Consider the following 23709-nt stretch of genomic DNA (forward strand, 5'->3'; position numbering starts at 1 on the left):
CGAAGCGATTTCCCTTCGTTAAAGCACTGAAAACCTTCGTTATTGTATGCTAACGACGGGGAAAAATCCCTTCGTCACCCGTCGTTGAAGCCCTCTTCGCTAAAGGGTCACGAAGGGATATACTACCCGTCGTTATAGAGTCTATAACGACGGAACATATTACCGTCATTAATATTTACGACGGTAATTATCCCCGTCGTTACCATCAGTAACGGGGATATTTTCCCGTCGTTACCATCAGTGACGGGATACTTTCCCGTCGTTACCATTAGTTACGGGGATATTTTCCCGTCGTTACCATTAGTTACGGGGATATTTTCCCATCGTTGAAGACTAATTAATGACGGTTGGATACCGTCGTAAAAGTCTTCATAATGGGTAATTAGTAACCCATCAACGACGGTGCTTTTCCTTCGTTGATGAACAAAATACGGTTTATAAAACGGTTTGTATGCCCGTTGTTATTGTGTAATAACGGGTGATAACCCTGTCGTTGAAGACCAATTAATGACGGTTGGATACCGTCGTAAAAATCCTCATTATGAATAATTAGTAATCCATCAACGATAGTGTTTTCCCTTCGTTGATGAACAAAATACGGTTTATAATACCGTCATTGTAGACTACAAATTTTTAATATACATTAATGGCAATCTTTCCATTCGTATGCAACTATCATATTATTCTCAACATGACACTAAGATTCACAACACAAATATATTAAAAATACTCAATAACAAATAAAAGGGAAAACAAAAACTCTATTCATTAATAACATCAATAAATAAAATTTAACCATCCTCAAATGTTCAATACTAATAACAAGAGTTTATATCTCAATTGTTCCAAAGAAAAATACGTGAAACTATCTAAACAAATTAAAATAAAAGTCTGGGAAAGACACATTATTTCATCTCTAATCATCGTCAAAAAAAGACTCGAGCTACACCCTCTCCTAATCTTGCATGGATAGCCTGAAAAATTAAAAAAAAATCACATAATTAAGAAATATCAATATCTAATTAGAAACAAGAATATCTAATTAGAATTGTTCACAAGGAATAGAAGAAAAGAAAAGAAAGCTTTGCAGTTATATATTCATTAGCATTATAGTGAAATTTAAAAGTTCAATCACAAGTCAGATGAATGACTTACTAAACAAACCAAAATAATCTGCTGCCAACAAAGGTCTGTCACATAGTTCCTCAAAGGGAAAATATGCACATCCATTAGCCCCTAACGGAACCTGAAGAATAGAAAATATCAATTAATAAATTTTTCTTTACTAAATGTAAGTCAGACTTTGTTAACAGATGAAAGTTATACATCAAAGATTAGAAACCTGCAGTTGTCTTCCCATAACAACTTCCACAACTTGTGGAAAAGGAGTTCCTTCCCCAATTATCTGCTGAAACTTCTGTTTAAGAAATCCAGAGTACTTATGTCCAATAAGATAGAAACCTTGTTCAGCCTGCAGAGAGTAATAAACATACGTTGCTTAAAGTATTTTTGGGAGCTTCATATAATAACATTTAAAAACTTACATTAGTCATTTTCCGGTAATCAGTGGAAGAACCAATTGCATGAGCAATACACCTGTCCTGCATTGATCGGTTCCATTTAAACAAATGTGTCGTGTTGTGTATGAAAATGACAGATTCCTCATTCTATATTTAATTCGTAAGTACCTTTAGGGTTGCAATAAATTGTAAAAATAGATCCCTCTGTAGACCACCTTCATAAAGGTTATCTGGTGCACGATTTGAAGTGGAGACCAGAACCTGAATAAAAAGTAGTCATCTCAGATGAAAATCTCCCAGTTAAAGAATAAGACATAATAAACTATGCGCACAAAGAACCAATTTAAGAGGATTAGAAGGCAAAGTTTAGTACATACAACTCCTTCGCTGAAAAGATGTCCAAAGCGACAATTTAATATCAAAGCATCAGCAACATCATTCACCTATAATTAAAAATTTCATATTACTACTAAGAAGAACCACATTGAAATAGTGGAGAACTAGAATATAACAAAGTGACATAATGACCTACCCCTGAATTTCTAACATACCATGAATTCGTCGAGACATAAAAGAATAGACTCATCTGATATTTCCCCTGCAACAACTTCAAGTGGATTTGCAACCCCTTTATGCATCTGCACTCATACAAAAAAAAAAATCAATTATAGTACAGCAACAAGAGGAGTGCATACATGTTTCATTATCAACTAAGAAGTGGGGGAGTTAACATAATTCATCCTAGACAGTAAAAGATTAATAGTACAAAGCATTAATATCTATAAACGACTGTGGATATTCAACATAAAATCATGGAAATGTATTCTTTTCTTCCTCCAGTTAGATGGCATGTACAAGGAATAATAAGTAATATATTCCATGAAATGTAAGAGTCCAAATGTAGTGATAAAATAGAAGAACACGTGTGAGGTTCATATATATGTGCATGGCTCATTATAGTTTACAGTGCACAAATCCTCACAATAAATCTAGGACTGATAACTCTTAGAACGAAAAGGAGAAAAACCAGACTGTGAACCATATGGAACTATAAACATGTCCATCCAGATGTCCTAATATATTGATTAGGCTGCTAGTGATGAGGGCCACTATTTGGTCTTATACCATTAACCATATGGAACTATAAACCCGAATGAAACCTGCCCATGTGACTCAAATACATGTCCTACAAAACCTCTGTTTGATTTGGGTACTTTGAATGAGGGTATCAAATAACACCAATCATCACTAGTGTGTATCAACTAATGCAGCAATCAAAACAATTAAAGATATTAAATGTAGTTAAATGGTATTTTAAAAAGAAAACTATGACTAAAAAGTACCACAAAAAAATATCAAATGTGAATTGAGAAATATGCCTCCAATAGACCTGAGTTTGAAATTAATCAGGAAACTGAACTCGCACTACTGCCTCAAAGATACATCATCGGTTGCAAACCAGCTCCTCTCAAACAAATTGAAAGGAGAAGAAGTTACTGGCTGACATATTACCGAGAGTAATGTAACTTAATTTAAGTCGGATGTCTGAAAGCACTTATATCACAAATGTTCCCTTCTAGACATATTGAGCAATTATACAAACAAGAATTGGAAACTAAAAAAGAAAAGAATGATTAGTATCCCGTGAAAGAAGAATACTATAAACACATGAGAGATAAATAAACCAATCACAATCACTTACAACTGATCATAAAATAAATCTAAATGCATCGTCTTTCCGGTCCCGACTCCTCCATAAAGATATAGTCCTCTCACTGGATGTGCAAAAAGAAAAATGATATTTATAGATGAAAATATATAGTGCATGGATCCTTGTAAAATTACTAATAACATTATTTTGTTGGTGCTTAAAGATACATGTACATTCAAAACCTATCATCTCATCTTCTATTATCTATAAGGAACAAAACTGAATCTACAGGGGGTAAAATACGGGTGTGAATGAGAAAAGCTTTGCTTAATACTTCATTCAAATCAAGGATTATGTCCTACCCATACCACAAGTTTTATTTTCAGTGATCAATTTACTTTTCTGATAGTTATCAAAATCAACATAAAAGATACACTATATACCTGAAGCACTGTAATGCTCCCCTCATGAGGCCACAATCTGGATAGCTGAGAAACATCCTTCTTCTTCTTCCTCCTCCCTGAAAAATTTCTCAGATCCTTCTCAAACATCAAATCATCCATTGCGGCCGACAATCCAAAATCCACCATTGGCGAACTGATCTAACCCTTCCCCTTCCTAAAATTAATCTTCTTCTTCTTCAGCATTCCATACTCCTGTGAAACATTCATCATTTAACTGCCCCTAACTTATCATCACCACCACCATCATCATCGCTACTGCTCTCAGATTCCAGAAACTACTCTTCAAGATTCTTCTTTTTTGCTAACCATCCCGATTTCAGTATCTCGCTGCTCCCACCAATCCCTTCGAGATAATCTTCGACCATTTCATCATCAATCTCAGAATCGTCATCGTGATCGTCAGAGGACGAAGATTCATCTGCTGATTCTCCCTCTTCTTCCTCCTCTTCAGATGAATCTGATCCCATCGAACCCCCGCTCTCCTCATCAGGATCGCGGGCAGAGGCAGGAACGCTGGCGCTGGGCGGGGTAACTCGATGAAGGGCTTTAAAACCGTCGTTATTTTACACACATTAATGACGGTCAACTGGTCCCTTCACTAATTTTGGTCGTTAAATACCAGATTTCTTGTAGTGTACTTTGGCTCATTTTTACTTCATTGAACTAATTGGAAAAGTTAGTGCAGCGGCATGTTGTTTTACTTATATATGTATTGCAAAAGATTTGGCATCCACTGCACAAAATACCACAGTACTTGCCATATCTTAAGAAAGGAGGCACTGCACATAATAACACCATCATCGACAAATCATGAATAATGAATTCATAATAACAAGCAATTTTAGATTACTTAAAGTTCAATACAAAACTTGTGTAGATTCTGATCGATGCATAATGAATTCATAATGCCAAGTAACAGAACAATGTTCAAGGCAAGAGGCTCATCTAATATATACAAACCTGAGCAGTGTTCATAATGTCAAGTAACAGAACAATGAATTCATAATTGCTGCATTGCGGTTCTCTCTGTACAACAATTCCCAAGCCATCAACACAACCCGACATTTACATTAAAGAAAAGACAAGCATAGTTGATTATACATAGAAGAAACAGACTGATGCAATATCAGAGCCAACTGACTGGATTCCAACGTTGAGAGCTTCATTACAAACATAGACTGGAAATAATAGTATCACTTGTCCTGTTTAATACTGAGACAATCGACATATGACATTATAACATTCTGGACAATTAACACAGAGGGAGATATCAATGTACCAACACAAAAGATACAAAAACTCAACCCCAAAATTCAACCACACCTCAAAAAGCCCCAACATACACAGATACATAACGACTTCAACCCCTTCTCACCAATAGTGCTATGATTTGCTCCGCCAACCTTGATCAAACTTCACGCAATAGTGAGAACTTCATCTGTGATTTGCTCCATCTTCAGTTTCCATTGGAATGATATAAATAAGAGTACAGTTAACTTGCACTGTGCACAAAAAATACATTTATGTTTAGAAACAAGAATGGTATCAAAGACCACTGTGCACAAAAATAAAGCTGTTAGATTAAAAAAAATTCATCTTAAGAGGACAGTCAAAAATCTGTTATAGACAAGGATGGTTGGTCAACTTGGACTGGAAACTTTTTATTAAATTAAAAAAAATCCAGTATACTCTCACCAATGACCAGCAACTTACTTGTTTTCTTTATGGTTTGTTGCATTGAAATTAGGATAGCCTCATATCTTACAACAAAAATCCAACAAGCATCAAGCATAAAAAATCCAACAAGAGGACAGTCAAAAATCCAACAAGCATCAAGCGTCAAAAATGCAACAAGCATCAAGCGTCAAATTAGGATAGCCTCGTATCTCACATCAAAAATTCAACAAGAATCAAGCGTCAAAAATCCAACAAGAGGACAGTCAAAAATCCAACAAGCACTTTTGATTAAAATCAAACAAGCAAAAAGTTTAGAGAGGACCTCGATCTGGGCGTGGCGGTGCTTGGGGTCACAAGCTCGGAGATGGCCGATCTGAAAGAGGGGATATGACCGATCTGAGAGGGAGTCGGGTTTGGGACGGTGATGCTTGGGGGTCACGAGCTTAGAGATGGCCGATCTGAGAGGGAGTCGGATTTGGGGCGGCGGTGCTTGGGGTCTCGAGTTAGAGGTGGCTGCGGGGGTGTGAGAGAGAGAGCAGGATCTGAGAAGATTGAAATGAGACGATCTCGCCAGATGAGGAGGAGAGAGTGAGAGAGAGACGGATGAGACGAGCAGAGAGAGAGTTTCGCGGCTTTGGAGGCGGCCGGTGATAGAGCGTCACGACACAGAGAGAGAAGAGGGAGTCGGGCGTTCTGCCGTTTGGGGCCAAGTAGAAGGTCTGGATGGGGAGTTAGATACGAAGAAGGGAGTTTAGGAGGAACGAAGAAGTCTGGCCTCGTTTAGATGGAACGAGAAATCCACCACTTCGTTTTGGGGGAGAGTCAGAACGAGAATCCAATGGCTGGTCGCTCATTTCGCACATTGCTGTGCGAAAAAATTTTGCCATCGAAAGAAAACCCTATGATATATATATATAACATACTTATTATTATATATATATATATGATATATATATATATATATTATATATATATAATATATATATATATAATATATATATATATATATATATATATATATTATTATATTATATATAATATATATATATACTATATATATATATATATATATATTAGTTTTTTGTTCTATATATATGTATGTATGTGTATATATATATATATATACATATATGTATGTATGTGTGTGTGTGTGTGTGTGTGTGTGTGTGTGTGTGTGTGTGTGTATATATATATATATATATATATATACATATTTTAGTTTTTGGTTTCTATGTATATGTAGTCATACATATACATATATGTTTCTATGTATATATATATAGTTAGATATATATATATACATACATAGTTTTAAGTTTTCATGCTTATAAATATGAGACTACATATTTATTATTGTATTTTGGTTTAACTATATAGACATAAAACAAATTTACATTCATATATATATAATCATATGTTTCATACTCTATTTTGTTTAAGAATATATTACATAGAAAATGCAATTTTGAAAAAATATTGTATTCTTGTTTATGGACTTAACAATCATGATATACATCTTTTATTAAGTCTATAAGAACGTTTGAAAATATTTCAAAGTTGTGTTTATGTCAAAACATCTAATTTCACGTATATCAACCTTTCATGTTTTGAACTTGATACAAACTGGGCAAGATCCTAACCATATCTATCGGGAGGATTTTTCGCATTGCTGTGAGTAGTCCTAACCATATCTATCGGGAGGATTTTTCGCATTGCTGTGAGTAGTCCTCCGTACTGATATTGGTGTGGGGGTGTTTTCGTCGAAAGTTGTTTTCATTGTAGATTCCATTGAAACTTAATTTGTTTACAGCGAATTACAACAAAAATAAGCAAATTACAACTCTCGTGGAAAATAACACAAAAATCGTTTATCGATTCTTGTTTTTGTGGGACTTTGCCTGTGCTGGGAACGCTTTGGTTCGTGGACCGCCGAATCACAGATCGTGAAGAGGGGGTTTACTGATTCTGACTTCGTTTATCGAAGTGAGAAATTGAAACGATATCTTATCGAAGTAAGATAGTCGTTCTTCTTAAAATCAAGTCAAAGCTTAATTTCAAGGAGTTGTACAAAAACTCAAATCTGCTCTCTCTGCTCTGGATTGCTCGAAAATATGCTCGATCCTCGTCAGAAATGACCCTAGGGGGGTATTTATAGCCTCTGAGTTCATAACTGAAAAAACTCAACAAACGACGAAATTAGACTGGCGAGACAGTGTTTTCGCTGGGCGAGACAGTGTTTGCTGTCTCGCTGGGCGAGACAGTGTTTGCTGTCTCGGACCGCGAGACAGTAAATACTATCTCGGAAACAGTAACCGCAGGCAGTTTTCATTTTAACTGCCTTCCCACGTTTCAAACTCCGTTATTTTGGTAGTTATTCATGTGATTTTCACCCACGATGTTTCCCACGTCCCTTGGCAGTTAATGGACACGTGTAGGGCAGTTACAAAGGTGGTTTTTTGACCATTTCAAAGCTGTCTCGCTGGCGAGACAGTAAAGTCTGTCTCGCTGGCGAGACAGCAAAGTCCTGTCTCGCTGGCGAGACAGCAAATACTGTCTCGCTGGCGAGACATCAAAGTCTGTCTCGCTGGCGAGACAGTTCATATCTGTCAGTTTTAAGTGGTTTTTCCTATGTTTGGATATCTATTAGCATTTTTTGATGCCTACAGATACCCCCTCCAAAGTATTCCAGACGCATTCTTTTATAGAAGAGTCCAGGATACTTTGGATAAGATAGATTTTACTTACGATCCCTTCAATGCTTGGCTGAGTAGATCGTGTGGAAGGACTTGTAAATGGCTTCAATGTTTAACCTCTTCTGCTGTTAGTCTATCCAGTTCTTCGTAGAATAGCTAACGTTCTCCCGGCGTCGCGTTTATCGCTACCTGTTCTTGTGGGTTCAGCTTTTATTACTGAATTGATATATCCATTGAGAGCTCATCAGGTTATCCTTAAGAATATTCAGATTAATATTCTCCAGAAACTTCCTGTTGAGAATAGGAATACAGTTTAGACTCGTGTACCCATTGGAGTATCTCTCTGTATCATATTTGTGCGACACAGTGTTTGTTGTCTCGCACTGCAAGACAGAGAATGATGTCTCGCACTGCGAGATAGAGAATGCTGTCTCGCTCAGCGAGATAGATTTTGTTGTCTCGCTCAGCGAGACAGAGTTTGATGTCTCGCTCAGCGAGACAGAGAGTATATAATTCGGACTTGGGCTTTTTTAGGGTTTTTCACGTCGACTTTTGGGGCAATTTCTGGCGATTCTCCGACAATTTTCCGACTTTTTCCTGCAAGTTTTCGGTTTCCTTTTGCCTTCTTTGCTTCTGATTTGTGTGGGGGCTTCGTTTAGGGAGATTCCATTCGGATTTCTGAAGGTTTGTCCGCCTCTTTTCTTTCAAATCTTGATCTTCTTTGACTTCCAGTTTGCATGCACTATCTCAACGAGATTTTGTGATATTTTGTTCAATTTCTTGTTCAAAATCCTAACTTCCTCTTGGGTTTCAATGTAGATCACATACTCATCATGTCGCCGCGTAGAGCTCGAGGGACTCGAGGCCGTCCGACTGTTCAGAGCCCTGAAGAGGCGGGCCCTGCTGTGATCTCACGTGGAGGTATATCTCTTTCACCCTTTCACGAATTTAAATATTGTATTTCATCAGTTCCATATATATGTACTTGTATTTGCTTGCAGATCCTCGTTTGTATCCTTTGAGATACCCTCGAGAAGAGCCGGTATCCTCCTTTGAGGGGATCGACGCTTAAAAGTGTTTGTTTTGCTTGGACAAAACACACTTCATAATACACAGGGGCGATTTCATATCATCCTACATGTATAGAAAGATTTTAGTATGCCGTTATAATGCCCATGCATAATAACACATATCTCTTTTATACATGTGGTAGGTGGAAAATCGTCACACCTGTTGTGAGATAGCGACTATATCTTATGGAGTAAGATATACCGTTTTCTCTACAATTTAGGGCTACACTTACACAATTTATGTGTATGTTTCTTTTATCAGTCCGATTTCCTTCTTCCATCTTTACTACTGATGCGGTTACGGGTCGGAGTAGCGTGACCCACTCTTATTATGAGGGGATCCCGTTAATTGAATCATCTCCCCAGTTCAAATCTGGCTATAGCGAAAGTGCTAGAGAATTAATCCAGCGAGGTAGTTGTCGTGTTCTACGACGATTAATCACGGATGCGACCTTGATTTCAGAGCAAGACTCGAATCAATGTATAAGGAAGCAGGATTTCTTGTTTGGTGATTCGGTGAAAGATCCGGAGATTGCTTTCTGCAAGACTGCGCAATGGTTGCACCAGAGTGGGTCATCATTCTTATATCTGCCTTTTATCCCTCGAGATCACTCACTGTTGCACCAGAGTGGGTCATCATTCTTATATCTGCCTTTTATCCCTCGAGATCACTCACTGTTAAAGTTCAGGAACCTATCGGTTGGACGTGAGATGTTCAACCGAAAACCACGAGCGTATTCATTGTAGTTTCGTTGGGAAGGAAGCCACCCCAGGTTCCAGTGAAAGAGCTCATGTGCGGGGACTTCATCCGGGTATTTTAGGACAAGACAATATACCTCAGAATGAGAAGATAGTGCAAGCCAACACCGTGAAGAACCGGTTAGCGGCAGTGGGACGAAGATTACCCAGAGAGAATTTTAGATGTTATGGATGGGTCCATTATTCTAGGGATAAATGGTGGTGGAACAGGATGACCCGATATGTGTTGAACCGTTGGGGGCGAGAGTTAGCAGAATTAGGGTTGGATGTCCCGATCCGTGCCAGCATGCATGGCCTGCAGAGTAGTGTAGGTCATTTCCTCTGTTTGTTCGAGATCTATAACCCGGACACTAATACATTCTTTACCAAGAACGGGGAACTCGGATTACCACTGCATGAAATGATGCAGGTGTCTGGTTTGCCTATGGGCGATGTTCCCTATCAAGAGTTCTTTCCAACTAGCAATCAGCTGAACAAGATGAAAGATAGCTCAACTGTGACTCATGATACTTTATGGGAATTGACCTGCCATTATCATATAGCCATGGCCGAGATGGAGCCCAAAGCCAGAAAGAAATCTCCTCAGGTCAGCTTAAAACAATTCGCCGATTATCTATTCAAGAACCTGGATGACCGTTCGGCAGATGTATGCGGATTGTCTCCTTTGAATTCGGGTGAAATCAATCATCTGTTAGAGAAAACAAACGCGCAATCTTATACCTCGCGCTCAGAAGACAGATTCTCGCACGGCACTAAGTTCCGCCCTTATCTGTGGCAAGCTAGTGTTCCGATTAGCCCTTCTGCTCTGCTGGCGGGTTTCCTGGCTTTATGGCTAAAGAGGTGCGTAGTTCCCCACCAGTCCTCAGATGCAATGCCAATGGAAGTGTTGTATCCGGCCGTCCAGCTAGCTACAGGTCGCAAATTATCTTTGCTTTCCGCTATGGTGGCCGCTATTCACAGTGGATTACGGCAATTAATCTCTGTGTTTACTCAGGAGAAAAAGAAACCCTCCGCCAGTCTGTCCGTTCCGAAGTTGGAGCTACCCTACACTTATCTGATGACCTGGTTAGTACTTCATCGACCAGATTTAATGGAAGCTCATGAGACGGTAAATTCCAACCTCCCTCTGTTGCAGAATCTCGAAAATTGCAAATGGATCAGGCATCGAGGGCCAGACATAACGAGGCAGTTTAAAATTCACAAGTGTTGGGAATTCTTCCCCTGCTTCCCTCAGTTCTCCGGTACCTACAATACTACCTTAGTGGATGCTGAAGACCCAAGGCAGAATCGCACCATCTTGGATGTCGGGTGCTTCAGATGGTTGATGAACATTCGACCTGGATATCTATTATTCAGGGTAAGAGATGTTTGTCACATTGAACCCTATTTTCCATGTCGATTCGCCCGTCAGTTCGGCTATGATCAAATGTACGTCGGCAACCCGAATCGTCACCTTAGCTTTCGAGGTGGACTTATCGACGTGCGAGGGCTTGGTTCTGGAGTATCGCTGGTTGCACAAATGTTGAATTTGATCTCCCCTTAGAGGTGCCGCCCCTACGGATGACCTTCCTCTTTTGTAAGTGGTTGATTGCCGCTAATATCGTCACTCGACGGTCTCCCTGATTCTTTCTTTGAAAGGGGACTTGTAAGACCTTCCGTTGCTCCGGCCCAACCACCAGCTGCTCCGAGAAAACGGAGAGAGAGAGTCGTCATGACCTATCCTAATCGGATGACGGTAGACGTTCTCAGTGGAGACGAAGAGGATACAGTGCCTCTTGTTCGTAGGCAAAGATCTCAATCTTCCACTCATGCTCAAACTCAAGTCCCTCCCAGTACTGAATTACGAACCAAACGTCGTCACGAAGGTTCTGAAGCACATCCACCGAAGAGACAAAAGAAAGCTGTCTCCAAACCACGCGTTCATCTTCCTGCTCTAGAAGAGACGTCTGGTCGTAGTGCTTCTTCTGATGAACAAGGTAGCTATTTGTTTTTTTTATCGTTTTTACATTTCTTAATGCTCAAACTTATTTCATGCTCAACTTTTGTAGGGAGTCGAGAAGAAGGAGAGTTGCCAGCTGATGCTGTTTCTCCCGGAGGTATGGAGACTGAGGAGACCAGCTTCGTCTAGCAAATGCAAGATGCTCTAAAAGAAGGACCAGCTGATGTTTCACCAACTCCTGACATCAATCCATCGGCTGCGGATACAAGTACTGATCTTTCTCCCCTTGGAAGAGAAATCCGAGAAATGAATGAGTCAGACCGTGTGCCTCCTTTAATGACTTGTGCGCTTGGTCTCCTTTTAGTTAAACTAAAAGAAGCAGGTACAAGTGGTGAAGCTCTCGAATCCGTCCCGACCAACGAAGGTAATTAATCTTTGTCTTGAGCAAATTCGTTTGAATTTACGTGTCATTTACGATTCAACACGTTTTGTAGATGTCACGATGCACGAATCTGTTGGAGGAGAGGCCACGCATGCAACAGAGGTCGAGGAATTCAATGAGCATCACCTCGATTTTGATCTCTCTGAAGGTGACCATGAGTATATCTCCGACTTATTATCGGGGAAAACTCCTGGTGCGGCCACAGAATCCAACGTTGGAGTCGGTTCAATAGAAGCAGGTCCTTCTGAAAGTAAGATCTCTATTCTGTAAACTCCACATATGCATACATATATATTTTAACTTGATTAATCATATAAGTGTTTGAATTATAGGACCAGTTGCTGGAACTGATACTACTATAATCATTGGGACATCTGGTCAAACGGATATTCGCGACCTTGTGCCGTGGGCAGGAACCAAAGTTAATCTCCAATCATCTATTCCTGAATCCCAGCCTGCTACTCCTATAGATCCGATGATAATAGAAGTCACCGTCACTCCCCAGATTAGTCCGGTCGCAACAAAAGTGAGACCAACTGAAGAAGTTGGTATATCAGCCAATATTGTGCCCAGAGCTGGTAAGTTTTACCCATAATTTGTTTCAAATTTACGATGAAGATTTTGTTATGCTTATTGTAATCCTTCTGTTTGTAGAATCTTCTCCTGAGAAGCCTCTCAACTTAGAACCAAGGTTTTCTGAGGTTGAGATTGAAAAATCCTCTAATGTAGCTAGTGCGCCCAAAGCTGCTATTCCTGAACCAACTTTGATTTTTCAGGAAGCCAAACTACCGTCTTTGGGTGAACAAAGTCATACTGAAGGCTCTTCCGTAGAACTTGGTATGCTTCAGCTTGTTGTTTTGTATGCATGTATATGTTCTGTACTGACTTATTTGCCTTCATCGCAGCTTCTTCCTCATCATTATCAGATCGCATCCAAGCCTTGTTAGCAGACGAGGATCCGGATAAAGCCGGCATTTGCTCTGATCTCGACGGCTTCATCTCCTTTTTGAATTCTATGGTTGATCGTATTCTCTCCAAAGGATCGCAATTTGAGAATTTTAAGAAACCTCTTGACCGCTATATATCAGGGATCCGAGATGAAGGATATAATGATTTAGCTGATTCGATCAACGCCTACATGGTTGACTTGAAGCAACATGTTGAACTTCTGAAGGGTCTTCGCACCGAAAGCGTACCTTCCTACATTGCTTCTCACATGGACTCCAAGCTACAAGCGTGGCGTGATTCTCAAAAATCAGCTAATCTCGAACTCCAACAGCTAAGAGCCCAAAGTAATCAACTTAGGGTGAGTGTTGGCAGGAAAACACACGCCAAGGTCAACCTGCGCCGGGACCTGGAGTCGAATCAAGAGGAGATAGCTCGCTTAGAAGAGCAACTTGTAAACGCCAAGGATGCTCGTGAAATCCTGGAGTCTGAGTTGACAAAGGTAACTCAAGCTGAAGAAGACCTGCTTCAGCAATTGAATCTTCAGGATCAAATGCTTGCCGAAAAGGAACAAGAGATTGTCGAGCTTCAAAGTGTTGACGAAGAAGCTTTCAAAATTAAATTGGCAACTGAGCTTGAACAGGCTCGTGCGTTAGAGCTTTCGCAGCTTGAAGATCAGATTCGTCAATATAAACTTTTGTAATTGGAGAACATATATTATTTTTTATAGCTTTGTTTGGACACTCTTGGTCAATATATTGAATCTTTTTGCTCATTATATTGAATCTTTTTGCTCATTGAGGTTTTTTATTATGATTACTCATTCTTATTTAGAATAAATAACCATAATACTTATAGGATTTTTGGCAAATCCTCAGCCATCAACGGATTTGATATGCCTTTACCAACTACCGTTTGAATCGGGCTAGTATGTGAATTATCTAAGTCCGTTTCACATATAACGTTGCGCTAAAAGAATTAAACTCTTTTAGACTTTGAACTATCATATTGAATATGTAGGCTACATGTGTTAGATGTAGGCTTATCTCTAATAAGAGATAGAGATAATCTTCCCCATGTGTGAACGACATGGATTTTAAAGTGTGAGTAGGTTGCGTTTCCTATATAGGACAACGAACCCGAAATCGGAGAGGAAGAATTTTATTTCTATTTCCTGGTCTCTTGTTTGTTGGTAGAGATAAACCCGGAATCGGAGAGGAAGAATTTTATATTCTATCTCCTGGTCTCTTGTTTGTTGGTAGAGATGAACCCAGAATCGGAGAGGAAGAATTTTATATTCTATCTCCTGGTCTCTTGTTTGTTGGTAGAGATGAACCCGATGATGGAGAGGAAGAGTTTTATATTCTATCTCCTGGTCTCTTGTTTGTTGGTAGAGATAAACCCAGAATTAGAGAGGAAGAATTTTATATTCTATCTTCTGGTCTCTTGTTTGTTGGTAGAGATAAACCCAGAATCGGAGAGGAAGAATTTTATATTCTATCTCCTGGAGTAAAGAAACTCAAAGTGGGATCTCCACTTAGGGAATCTGGATTGGTTTGAATAATCCTAACTGTCATAAGGTTTGATTACTCAATTCAAAAGTGGACCTTTCGTTCGCAAAAATGAATCGAAAGGAGATTTTGGCTGTGGTCCTAACTGTAGTAAGGTTTGACCAAGTGAGAGTTTTGAGACGATTCTAACCATAGGAAGGTTTGATCGTTCCATTTGTGGGCCTCTCGTTCATTGAAGGAATCGAGAGGGGATTTTGGTTGTGGTCTTAACTATTTAAAGGTTTTGACTCATTGAGGAATTGGAGTAGGGTGTAAATAACAATGAGTTCGTTAATTTGCACAAACTACTCGGTGGGAAATTTTGATTTCAAGCATAAGAATTTGACACAAAATAATTTGTTGACTGATACGGACTGATGACTATTGGTTGATCCGATCAGTGAGGGTTTCATGGTGTGAGATTACAAATTATCGAATCTCCTCTTCCATGATCACGTGGCAGGGTTTTGTGAGGAAAGATTAACTATCATTGTTGTAAAAGAACAATGAATTATTCAAATGACCAGCTTCTCATTTAAAATAGTGAACTGATCTCGGGTTATCCTGAAATATCCTATACAGGATTCTCTAGGAACTTCCCGTTTTACATAGGTTATCCTGAATGTATTATGGATAATACTTTTTCAGGAACTTCCCATTTATTGGCATCATTAATTTGTTGCCATCCTGAGTAATCAGACGATAAGCACCGTTTGAATAGACTGTCTCTATCACGAACGATCCTTCCTATTTAGGTTCAAACTTGCCTTTCTTTTTGGAGTTGAGGATCATAGGCCTTCGAACAGCGAGCACTAGATCTCCTTCTTTAAAGCTTCATCGTCAGACCTTTTTATCGAAAGTCCGAGAGATTCTAGCTTGATAAAACTCGATCTGTTGTTGAGCTTCCAAGCGCTTCTCATCTAACATCTCTAATTCCTCGAGACGTTTCTGATGATGTTCTTCCGTCGTCATTCCCGTTATGAGAGCGATGCGGAGAGAAGGAATCTGTATTTCTAATGGAAGAACGGTTTCACACCCATATGTTAAAGCATACGGGGTGACTCCGGTAGGCGTGCGGATGGTCGTACGATAAGCCCATAGAGCTTCGCCGAGTTTGTCATCCCAATCTTGTTTATTGGTTTTCACCAATTTTGCCAGAATTTTGATGATAGTCTTGTTAAAAGCTTCGGCTAATCCGTTAGCTGTAGGATTATAAGCAGTCGACGAAACGTCTTTAATCCCGAATTTACCGCAGAATTTAATAAATGCGTTGCTAACGAACTGAGGACCGTTGTCGTGCACTATTCGCCTTGGCACATCATACCGATATATGATATGGTGTTTGATAAATTTGATAACATCAGTCGTCTTTACTTCTCTAAGTGGAACTGCTTCTGCCCATTTTGAGAAATAGTCGGTGATTGCCAAAATGAAACGGTCCCCTTTAACCGAAGGCGGAAAAATTGGACCTACTATATCCATTCCCCAAGTCTCGAACGGCCACGATGTCGCCGAAGGATGCAGATACTCAGGGGGTATGTGCATATAATTTGCATGCAATTGACACGCTTCACATTGTCGTGCGTAGTCGACTGCGTCTTTTACCATAGTTGGCCAGTAATACCCGATTCTCCTAAGTCGATCACAGAGTTTGGGACCGAGCTGATGTGCACCACATATCCCATCATGTGCCTCTTTGAGTGCTTGTTCTGCTTCTTTGCTGGATAGACAACGAAGTAAAAGACCATCATACGATCGTCAATACAACATTTGCGCTGTGGCGTTGTAATAAAATCTCGGCGCTCTTCGCCGAATCGATTCCCTTTCTCTTACATCTTCAGGTAATATACCATGTAAGACATAGTCAATAATGGGAAAGCGCCAATCTCGAACTTCGGGTTCAACTCCAGTTGAGTATACCTCTTTAGCATTCGAATCGTAGATTGGAACAATAAGCTGATGAGTCCTCACTGTAATTAATTGCTCTGTTTCGGGAGGTTGAGCCAAGGATACTGACAATGCTGCCAATGCATCCGCGTATGTATTTTGGAGACGCGGAACGTACTCGATGAAAAATTCTTCAAACGAGCTTGCTATTTCGATGGCCACCTGGTGGTATGGAATCAGGTCTCGATTTCTGACTTCATACTCTCCTCGTATTTGATTAACCACCAGTTGAGAATCTCCAAAAGCTTCAAGGTATTCGACCCCCAGCTCTTTGGCGAAATTAAGTCCGATTATTAATGCATTGTATTCAGCCACGTTATTAGAGCATGGTTCAGTCAGTGAATATGCTCTAGGCAAGACGTGCTTTTCCGGGGAAACTAAAACGACCCCCACTCCTGAGGAGATTTTAGAACATCCGGGTGCACTTGCCACGTTGGTTGATCGGGAAGCCCCATCGAAGTACAATTGCCACACTTGTTGATGTGAGGTGGTATTAACTTCGTGAGTTTCATCTGGCAGGTCGTCGTACAATTCGACTACATCCTTCGTAGGGTTTTCTGCCAGAAGGTCGCAAATAGCTCGTCCTTTAACAGATTTCTGCTGTTTGAAGTACAAGTCATATTGCGATAAGAGTAAAGCCCATCTGGCCAAACGCCAATTCATGGAAGCCGGTTGGGTCATGAACACTCGGACGGGATTTATGTTGGAAATGACATAAATCGTCTGTCCGACTAAATAATGTCGCATTTTCTGAATCGCGAATACCAAACCGAGGCATTCCTTCTCAATCATCGGATAACGAGACTCAGCTCCTACTAATGTACGACTCAGATAGTACACAGCTTGTTCGTGACCGTTATCGTCGTCTTGTGCAAGTAATGCACTTAACGAATGGCTTGTCGCTTTGACATAAATCAAAAATGGTCTGCTCGATTTCGGTGCAACGAGAATAGGTGGATTCGCCAGATATTTCTTAATATCTTCGAATGCTTTTTGGCATGCTTCATCCCAAACAAATGACACACCTTTCTTCGCAAGTTTAGAGAATGGTTGACATTTTTCAGACAGATTTGATATAAACCGACGGATGTATGCCAATCGACCTTGCAACCCTCTGAGTTCTTTAAGATTTCTCGGGGGTTGTAGCTCATGTATTGCCTTCACCTTATCAGGATCAATATGAATACCTTTTATGGTGACGACGAATCCAAGAAATTTACCGCTCGACATTCCAAGGAAGGATTTAGTCGGGTTCATCTTCAGCTGATGAGTTCTCATAAGCTCGAACATTGTCTTCAGATCGTTAATGTGATCGTTTTTATCACGACTCTTAACGACCAGGTCATCAACGTAGCATTCGACAGTCTTCCGGAGGTGCTCTTGAAAGATCTTCGTCATTGCTCGTTGATACGTAGCACCGGCGTTCTTCAAACCGAAAGGCATAACGGTATAACAAAAGACGCCAAGAGGTGTTCTGAAAGCTGTATGCTTTTCATCATCCGGATGCATCTTGATTTGATTATACCCAGAAAATCCATCCATGAACGACATTCTTTCAAACCCACATGTGTTGTCGATAATGACGTCCGTAATCGGTAGGGGAAAATCATCCTTGGGGCATGCTGTATTCAGATCTCTGAAGTCAATACAGATTCTGATTTTTCCGTTCTTTTTGAGGACTGGAACGATATTGGCCAACCATTCAGGATGTTGTTCCTCTCTGACAAAACCCGAGTCAATTAGCTTCTTAACTTCAGCTTCTATTGCCTCCATAATTTGCGGACGAAACCGTCTTTGTTGTTGCTTGACAGGTTTAGCATCCGATTTTATGTTAAGGGTATGCATTGCTACATTTGGGTCGAGTCCTGGCATATCTTCGTAGTTCCATGCGAAAACGTCGATATACTCTTTAACGAGGGCAATTAATTCCTCTTTTTCGTCTGGCGGGAGATCACCGCTGATAAATATAGGCTTCGGATTATTTTCGTCACCCATATTAACTTGAACCACTTTATCCTCGGTAGGAGGTTCTCTTTGCTCAAATCGATCACCGTATTGGATATTCATGTAATGCATCCATGGATCTTCCCAAACAGGTAACTGATCGTCTTCTTCTGTTGTGGAAGGGTCAACCGTCGCCATGTTCGACATGAGAGTTTTGAACTTTTCTCCAATGCTCACATCAGAATCCCAATTTGAAGTGTCGGATGAATGCCCACTCCTGTCTATTAATTGGTTAATGATCTGTTGGCCATAATCGTCATCGGATGATGAAGCATAACCCAGACTCCTATTACGACTGTAATAATTATCTGGTTTTCCTTTTGGTACATAGGCAGGACGGGGTGGAACCCTAACACCTTGACCAAAATAAAGACCTTCACCGAGCGAGAGGTCATAACCTTGTTTTGTCATATAACCATTCGCTTGTGAACTATACCGAGAGAAATGTTGCCCGGGTTTTTCTTCATCCGAACTGGTGTCCAAGAAAAGATCAGGAGTTGGGGATGGATCCCCTTTTCCAAAGATTATTTCTTTTTCACCCCCTGTCTTTGCGGGTAGAATCACAGTTGTTCCAACTGGATTTTGAAGATATTTTATCGTCGTGCAAGACGAGTGAAGTGGCATGTATAGACTAGGATTGTCATACAATTCCTGCATTACATTATCAAGACAAGGAGAATACTCTAAATCCTCCTTTATTATTTCATCGGCAAGTTGCCAGTTACAACTTTCGTCTGACGATTCATCACCGTCAAGATCGATTACAAGAGGTTTAATGTCATTTAGTACAAGACCTTCACTATAATCGAGCCCGGCTTCGGTATCAGCTTCTTCTCCGCTGTCCGTGCCATGGGCCGATGGTTCAGTTTCGGATTCGGCACCATAAAGAAGGGAGTCAGTAAAGTAATTTTCTAACCCCTTGAATGGTTGCTTATCCGCGACCACCGTCTTGACCTCCTCATTAGTGTTGGCATACTTCAAACACTGATGGAGGGTGGAGGGAACTATAAGATTACCGTGGATCCATGGACGACCCAACAGTAAGTTATAAGAAGTCTCTGCATCGATCACATAGCAGGTGACTTCAGACTTTAAATCTTCGAGTTGACACTTCACCCGGATTTTTCCTAACGGTCTTGACCCGCTAGTACTGAACCCATAGATAACCGTTCCTGTGGAGGCTAACTTGCTGGCGGGGATTCCGAGATGGTACATCAACCGCAGTGGCATGATGCTAACAGCGGAACCCGGATCGACTTGGATCCAGTTAACAACGCTAGAGCCAATATATCCGGTGAAATATAGAGGCCTATCATACTTCGAATTCCTGACTTGCATATCTTCTTTGGTGAAAGCGATGCAAGGAAATTTGGTGGCTGCCAGATTGCAATGCTGCACTGATGACTCTGGCTTTTCAGGAGTTGGCTTGATCTGAGTGAGGAATACTTCAGAATCAGCCAAAGCTTCTTGTAAAGCTTCCCTGGTTTCCTTCGAGAGGCGCAGCAACTCGTACAATGTGATTCTTGCTGGGATATTAGCCAGCTGAGCCATAACGTCGAAACGATATGGTGCGTTCGAGCTTTCCGGTTTGTCTCGTCCAATCGGTCGACTAAAACGAGACTGCTTCGGAATTTGAACCTCTCTGTGTTGAGGTTCTTTTTCTTTTTGCTTAACAACTTTCTGAGGTTTTTCAGCTGCTACTGGTGGAGTTATGGCTACCCCCAGCTCCGTAAGAGTTTTGGCATTTGGATCTGAGGTTTCCGGATACCTATAATGGTACTCGTTTCCACTTCTTGTAGCAAAAACTTCCTGTTCTCCATCAGAAAGTGATAAAGCTGCTATATCCTCATCGTTCTTCTCGGGAATCGCCGAGGCTCCATAGCAGGACTTCTCCTTTCCCTTGCCTTTTGACTTCTTCTTTGATGTGGGTGTCGTCCACTGTTCATCTTCAAGCAAATCCGGATGAACCCAAAGGATTTCGCCGTTGGGGGCTGTGTGAGATACGAGCCCCTTCTGGCGCTGTCCATGAGGGTCATCGTTGATGGTTTGCATCTTGACCTTTGATACTGGCTCGGCTTGAAACCAGGACAAAGGAACCGATCCGAAGCTAATAGAGACCGCGTTTGCGCCTACCTTCTTCTCCTTTGGCTTCGGTGTCACAATACCAACATCAATCAATGTTTGAATTTTATCCTTTAAAACATATGACAACTACGGTTGTTGTTGCGACGGCTGTTGCGACGTTTGATGTGCATCCACAGCTGCCGTTGATCCTCTTCCTCTGCCTCGAGGATTAAAGTTCTGCTTTTGATTATTAGCTGGTGGCAGACCTCTCTCCAAATTCTTTCTCTTGAGAAAGCGTTCAGCCTGTTCACCTCTCACTTTCAACTCCTTCCAAGTTTTAGAGGGCACAACCCCCATTACCTCTAATACATCCAAGGACAAGTTATTATGACACGTTTGCAAAATAAATTCTTCTGTGAGTGGATCTCTGCAGTTCACCGCTTTGTCCCGGAATCGTTTGACAAAGACATCAACTGATTCCCCATCCTTCTGCTTTTCATCCAATAACGTGCCAATCGAAACCTCTGTGTCGTCGTCGAAGAAATTGGTGAGGAATAATTCTTCCATATCCTCCCAGCTAGTGATACTCCCAGGCTTAAGGCATCGGTACCAATCGAAGGCAGGCCCGCGAAGGGTTCCTACGAATGACCGGACCATCAGGGCTTCATTTCCGGATATTGCGCCAAGATGTGACTTGAAATAGATCAAGTGCTGAGTTGGTGAACCCCTGCCATCAAAAGGAGTAAAGTTAATCAAATTAAATTTCTGGGGATAAGGAATCAGGTCCCACTCCCTCGGATACGGGTATGGGATGCCCGTTTTCTTCACTTCTTGAGCCGTCATCAAAGCGTTGACTTTGCTCTCAAGATCGTGCATCTTCTTGTCCTCTTCCTCGCTTTTCTTCAAATATTGGTCGGACCGCTTCCGGAGTTGTCTTTATCTGGAGGAGGATCTTCAAATATCGTCTCATCCTCTTCATTACGCCGACTGGATTCTGCTCTTTGGCTTGATTCCGGTTGGTGTTGCTGAACCTGCAAATCTCGCATCTGCTGCATGGTCAACTCCATTTCGGTTTTGAATTCAGCTCTAATTTCCTCGCGTTGTTTAGCCAACGCTTCCTGCAGCATGTGAGCCAATTGATCCGGCGTGATTAAGAACGATTCTCTGACTCGTCCAACACTGGACGCGGTATCGTCCGATGCAATAGCGGAACAAGTGTCCGACAATTCTTCATCTAAAGATAAACCCTCGTGCATTCTCCTGTAATCTCAACGTAAGTTGGCTCTTCTTTGTAGCCGTGACATCCTTTGAGAAAGACCCCGCTCAACTCTCCCTCCTGGAGAGAAATCAGGGTCGTGGTTAACTGACTTTTGCTTTCCCTTGTTGGTCATGTTGATAGTGACTTCAGGGAACTCATCCTGTCGGATTACAGATTTCTTCTTGTTGAAACGTCTTGTTTTGGGTCTTGACGCTTCATTGGACAATCTTTGAAATACGGAGACTCTTGTTGAATTATTCTTAGAGCATCCGCATTCTGTCAGCACTGCTTTAATGAGTCTCTCGCAAGCGCAATGAGACTCGTTTTCTCGGACAATCCTCTTTCTGGAGTCATTCTTCTGATAGTACAGCTCATCTTTATTGTGATTTGAGCAACCTATCATTTGCCTTTGAACTTTGTTAACATGCACAGGATGACTGGTCGTCGCCTCTGAGCGATCCAAAGTTGAATTTTTAAATCCACCCCCTTACGGGTGTGGAGTTTTCAGAGGTCCTAAACGAGAGTGAACTGGTACTCTCTCATTTCGGACTGGTGTAGTTCTGGCAGGAGGGTGTTTACGACCCCCTTATAGGAAACCACTAAGGGTTTGTTTGCTGGACTTGGATCTTCTTTGATTGGGGCTTTGCCTCGATTGTCAACTGAAGGACCGAGGCGATCCGCCATTGTGATCTTGAATTCGGACAAATCTGGGCTAACCCAGGGTTTCACTGGTGATGAAGTAGACGCTGTTGCAGTAGAAGGACCAGGATTGGGTGTCGATGGAACTGCAGATGTGGTTTTGCGACGCTGATGAACATCACGACCACATGAAGTGCCGCGGCAGTCTTCACTGTCGCGGTTGAGCAAAGTGCCGCGGCAGCTCTGACTGCCGCGGTCGAATAGATTACCGCGGCAGTATGAGCTGCCGCGGTAAGAGTTTACATTCCTCTGTAATTTTTGGGTATTTTCGGTCTTTGGAACCCAAATTTTACAGTTCTTCGATGGCTTTTCAGACACCACTTCCTTCTTATTCCTCTGCACTTGTTGACGAAGGGCATGAGCGCGAGCCACCTTTGCTTGACGCCTTTGTATACGCTCTTTGAGAGTAGAACGGGCTCTTTTGACTAGAGTCCATTCCTCTGTTGTAAGCTGTGCAGAGATGTGATTGGTTTGCCGTTGAGGCAATTGGTTCACCTTTTGCTTTCTCGACTTTAAGTCCGTATAGTAATGGACTCCGTCGGTTTGTTGCATGGCCTTAGCCAATTGACGAGCGTGGCGCTGGCGTTGCCTTTGACGAGCCCTCTTTGTCATTATCGGCTGGCCATGATTTAATGACTCTTTAATTGGTGTAGAGTCATTAGGAACAGAGATGTTACAGGGAGATTCCTTGGCGATGACTTGGCAAGAATCTTCCTCTGCGGTCTTCATCTGAATTAGAGACTTGGGAACTTTCTTAGAAGAGGAAATCTTCCTACCCCTGCGAGGCGAGAGAGATTTCGAAGATGAGGATGATAAGTACTCCTCGAATTTTGCTTGATCGAATTCTTATTCGATCTCTTCAGTGACGATGATCTTGATCGGCTGCGACACTGCGACCTCGGCAGCGAGGCTGCTGGCTCCCACTGTGGTCGCCAGTTTATTTTTGTTGAAAGTTGTTTTCATTGTAGATTCCATTGAAACTTAATTTGTTTACAGCGAATTACAACAAAAATAAGCAAATTACAAC

General features: G+C 41.2%; 1 protein-coding gene across 1 annotated transcript; it reads right to left on the reverse strand.

Annotated features, from left to right (window-relative positions):
* Positions 802–4158, reverse strand: LOC109847333 (lactation elevated protein 1-like). The gene is made up of 8 exons (XM_020416569.1): positions 3615–4158; positions 2072–2158; positions 1898–1963; positions 1689–1781; positions 1545–1601; positions 1343–1471; positions 1156–1246; positions 802–974 (listed from the first exon to the last, which is right to left on the reverse strand). Exons 1-8 carry the CDS (start codon positions 3759–3761, stop codon positions 802–804), a joined length of 843 nt encoding a protein of 280 aa, XP_020272158.1. The 5' UTR covers positions 3762–4158.

The sequence above is a fragment of the Asparagus officinalis genome, chromosome 7 (genome assembly GCF_001876935.1).
Source record: "Asparagus officinalis chromosome 7, Aspof.V1, whole genome shotgun sequence".
NCBI classification, from domain to species: Eukaryota; Viridiplantae; Streptophyta; class Magnoliopsida; order Asparagales; family Asparagaceae; genus Asparagus; species Asparagus officinalis.

Bases quoted from the DNA above. Each gene is read 5' to 3' on its own strand.
- LOC109847333 (XM_020416569.1), bottom strand. From the start codon at position 3,761: ATGGTGGATTTTGGATTGTCGGCCGCAATGGATGATTTGATGTTTGAG. The intron at 1,964-2,071 runs GTATGTTAGAAA...TTTTAATTATAG, and splicing joins TATGTCTCGACGAATTCATG to GTGAATGATGTTGCTGATGC. The intron at 1,602-1,688 runs GTACTTACGAAT...CGATCAATGCAG, and splicing joins AATTTATTGCAACCCTAAAG to GACAGGTGTATTGCTCATGC.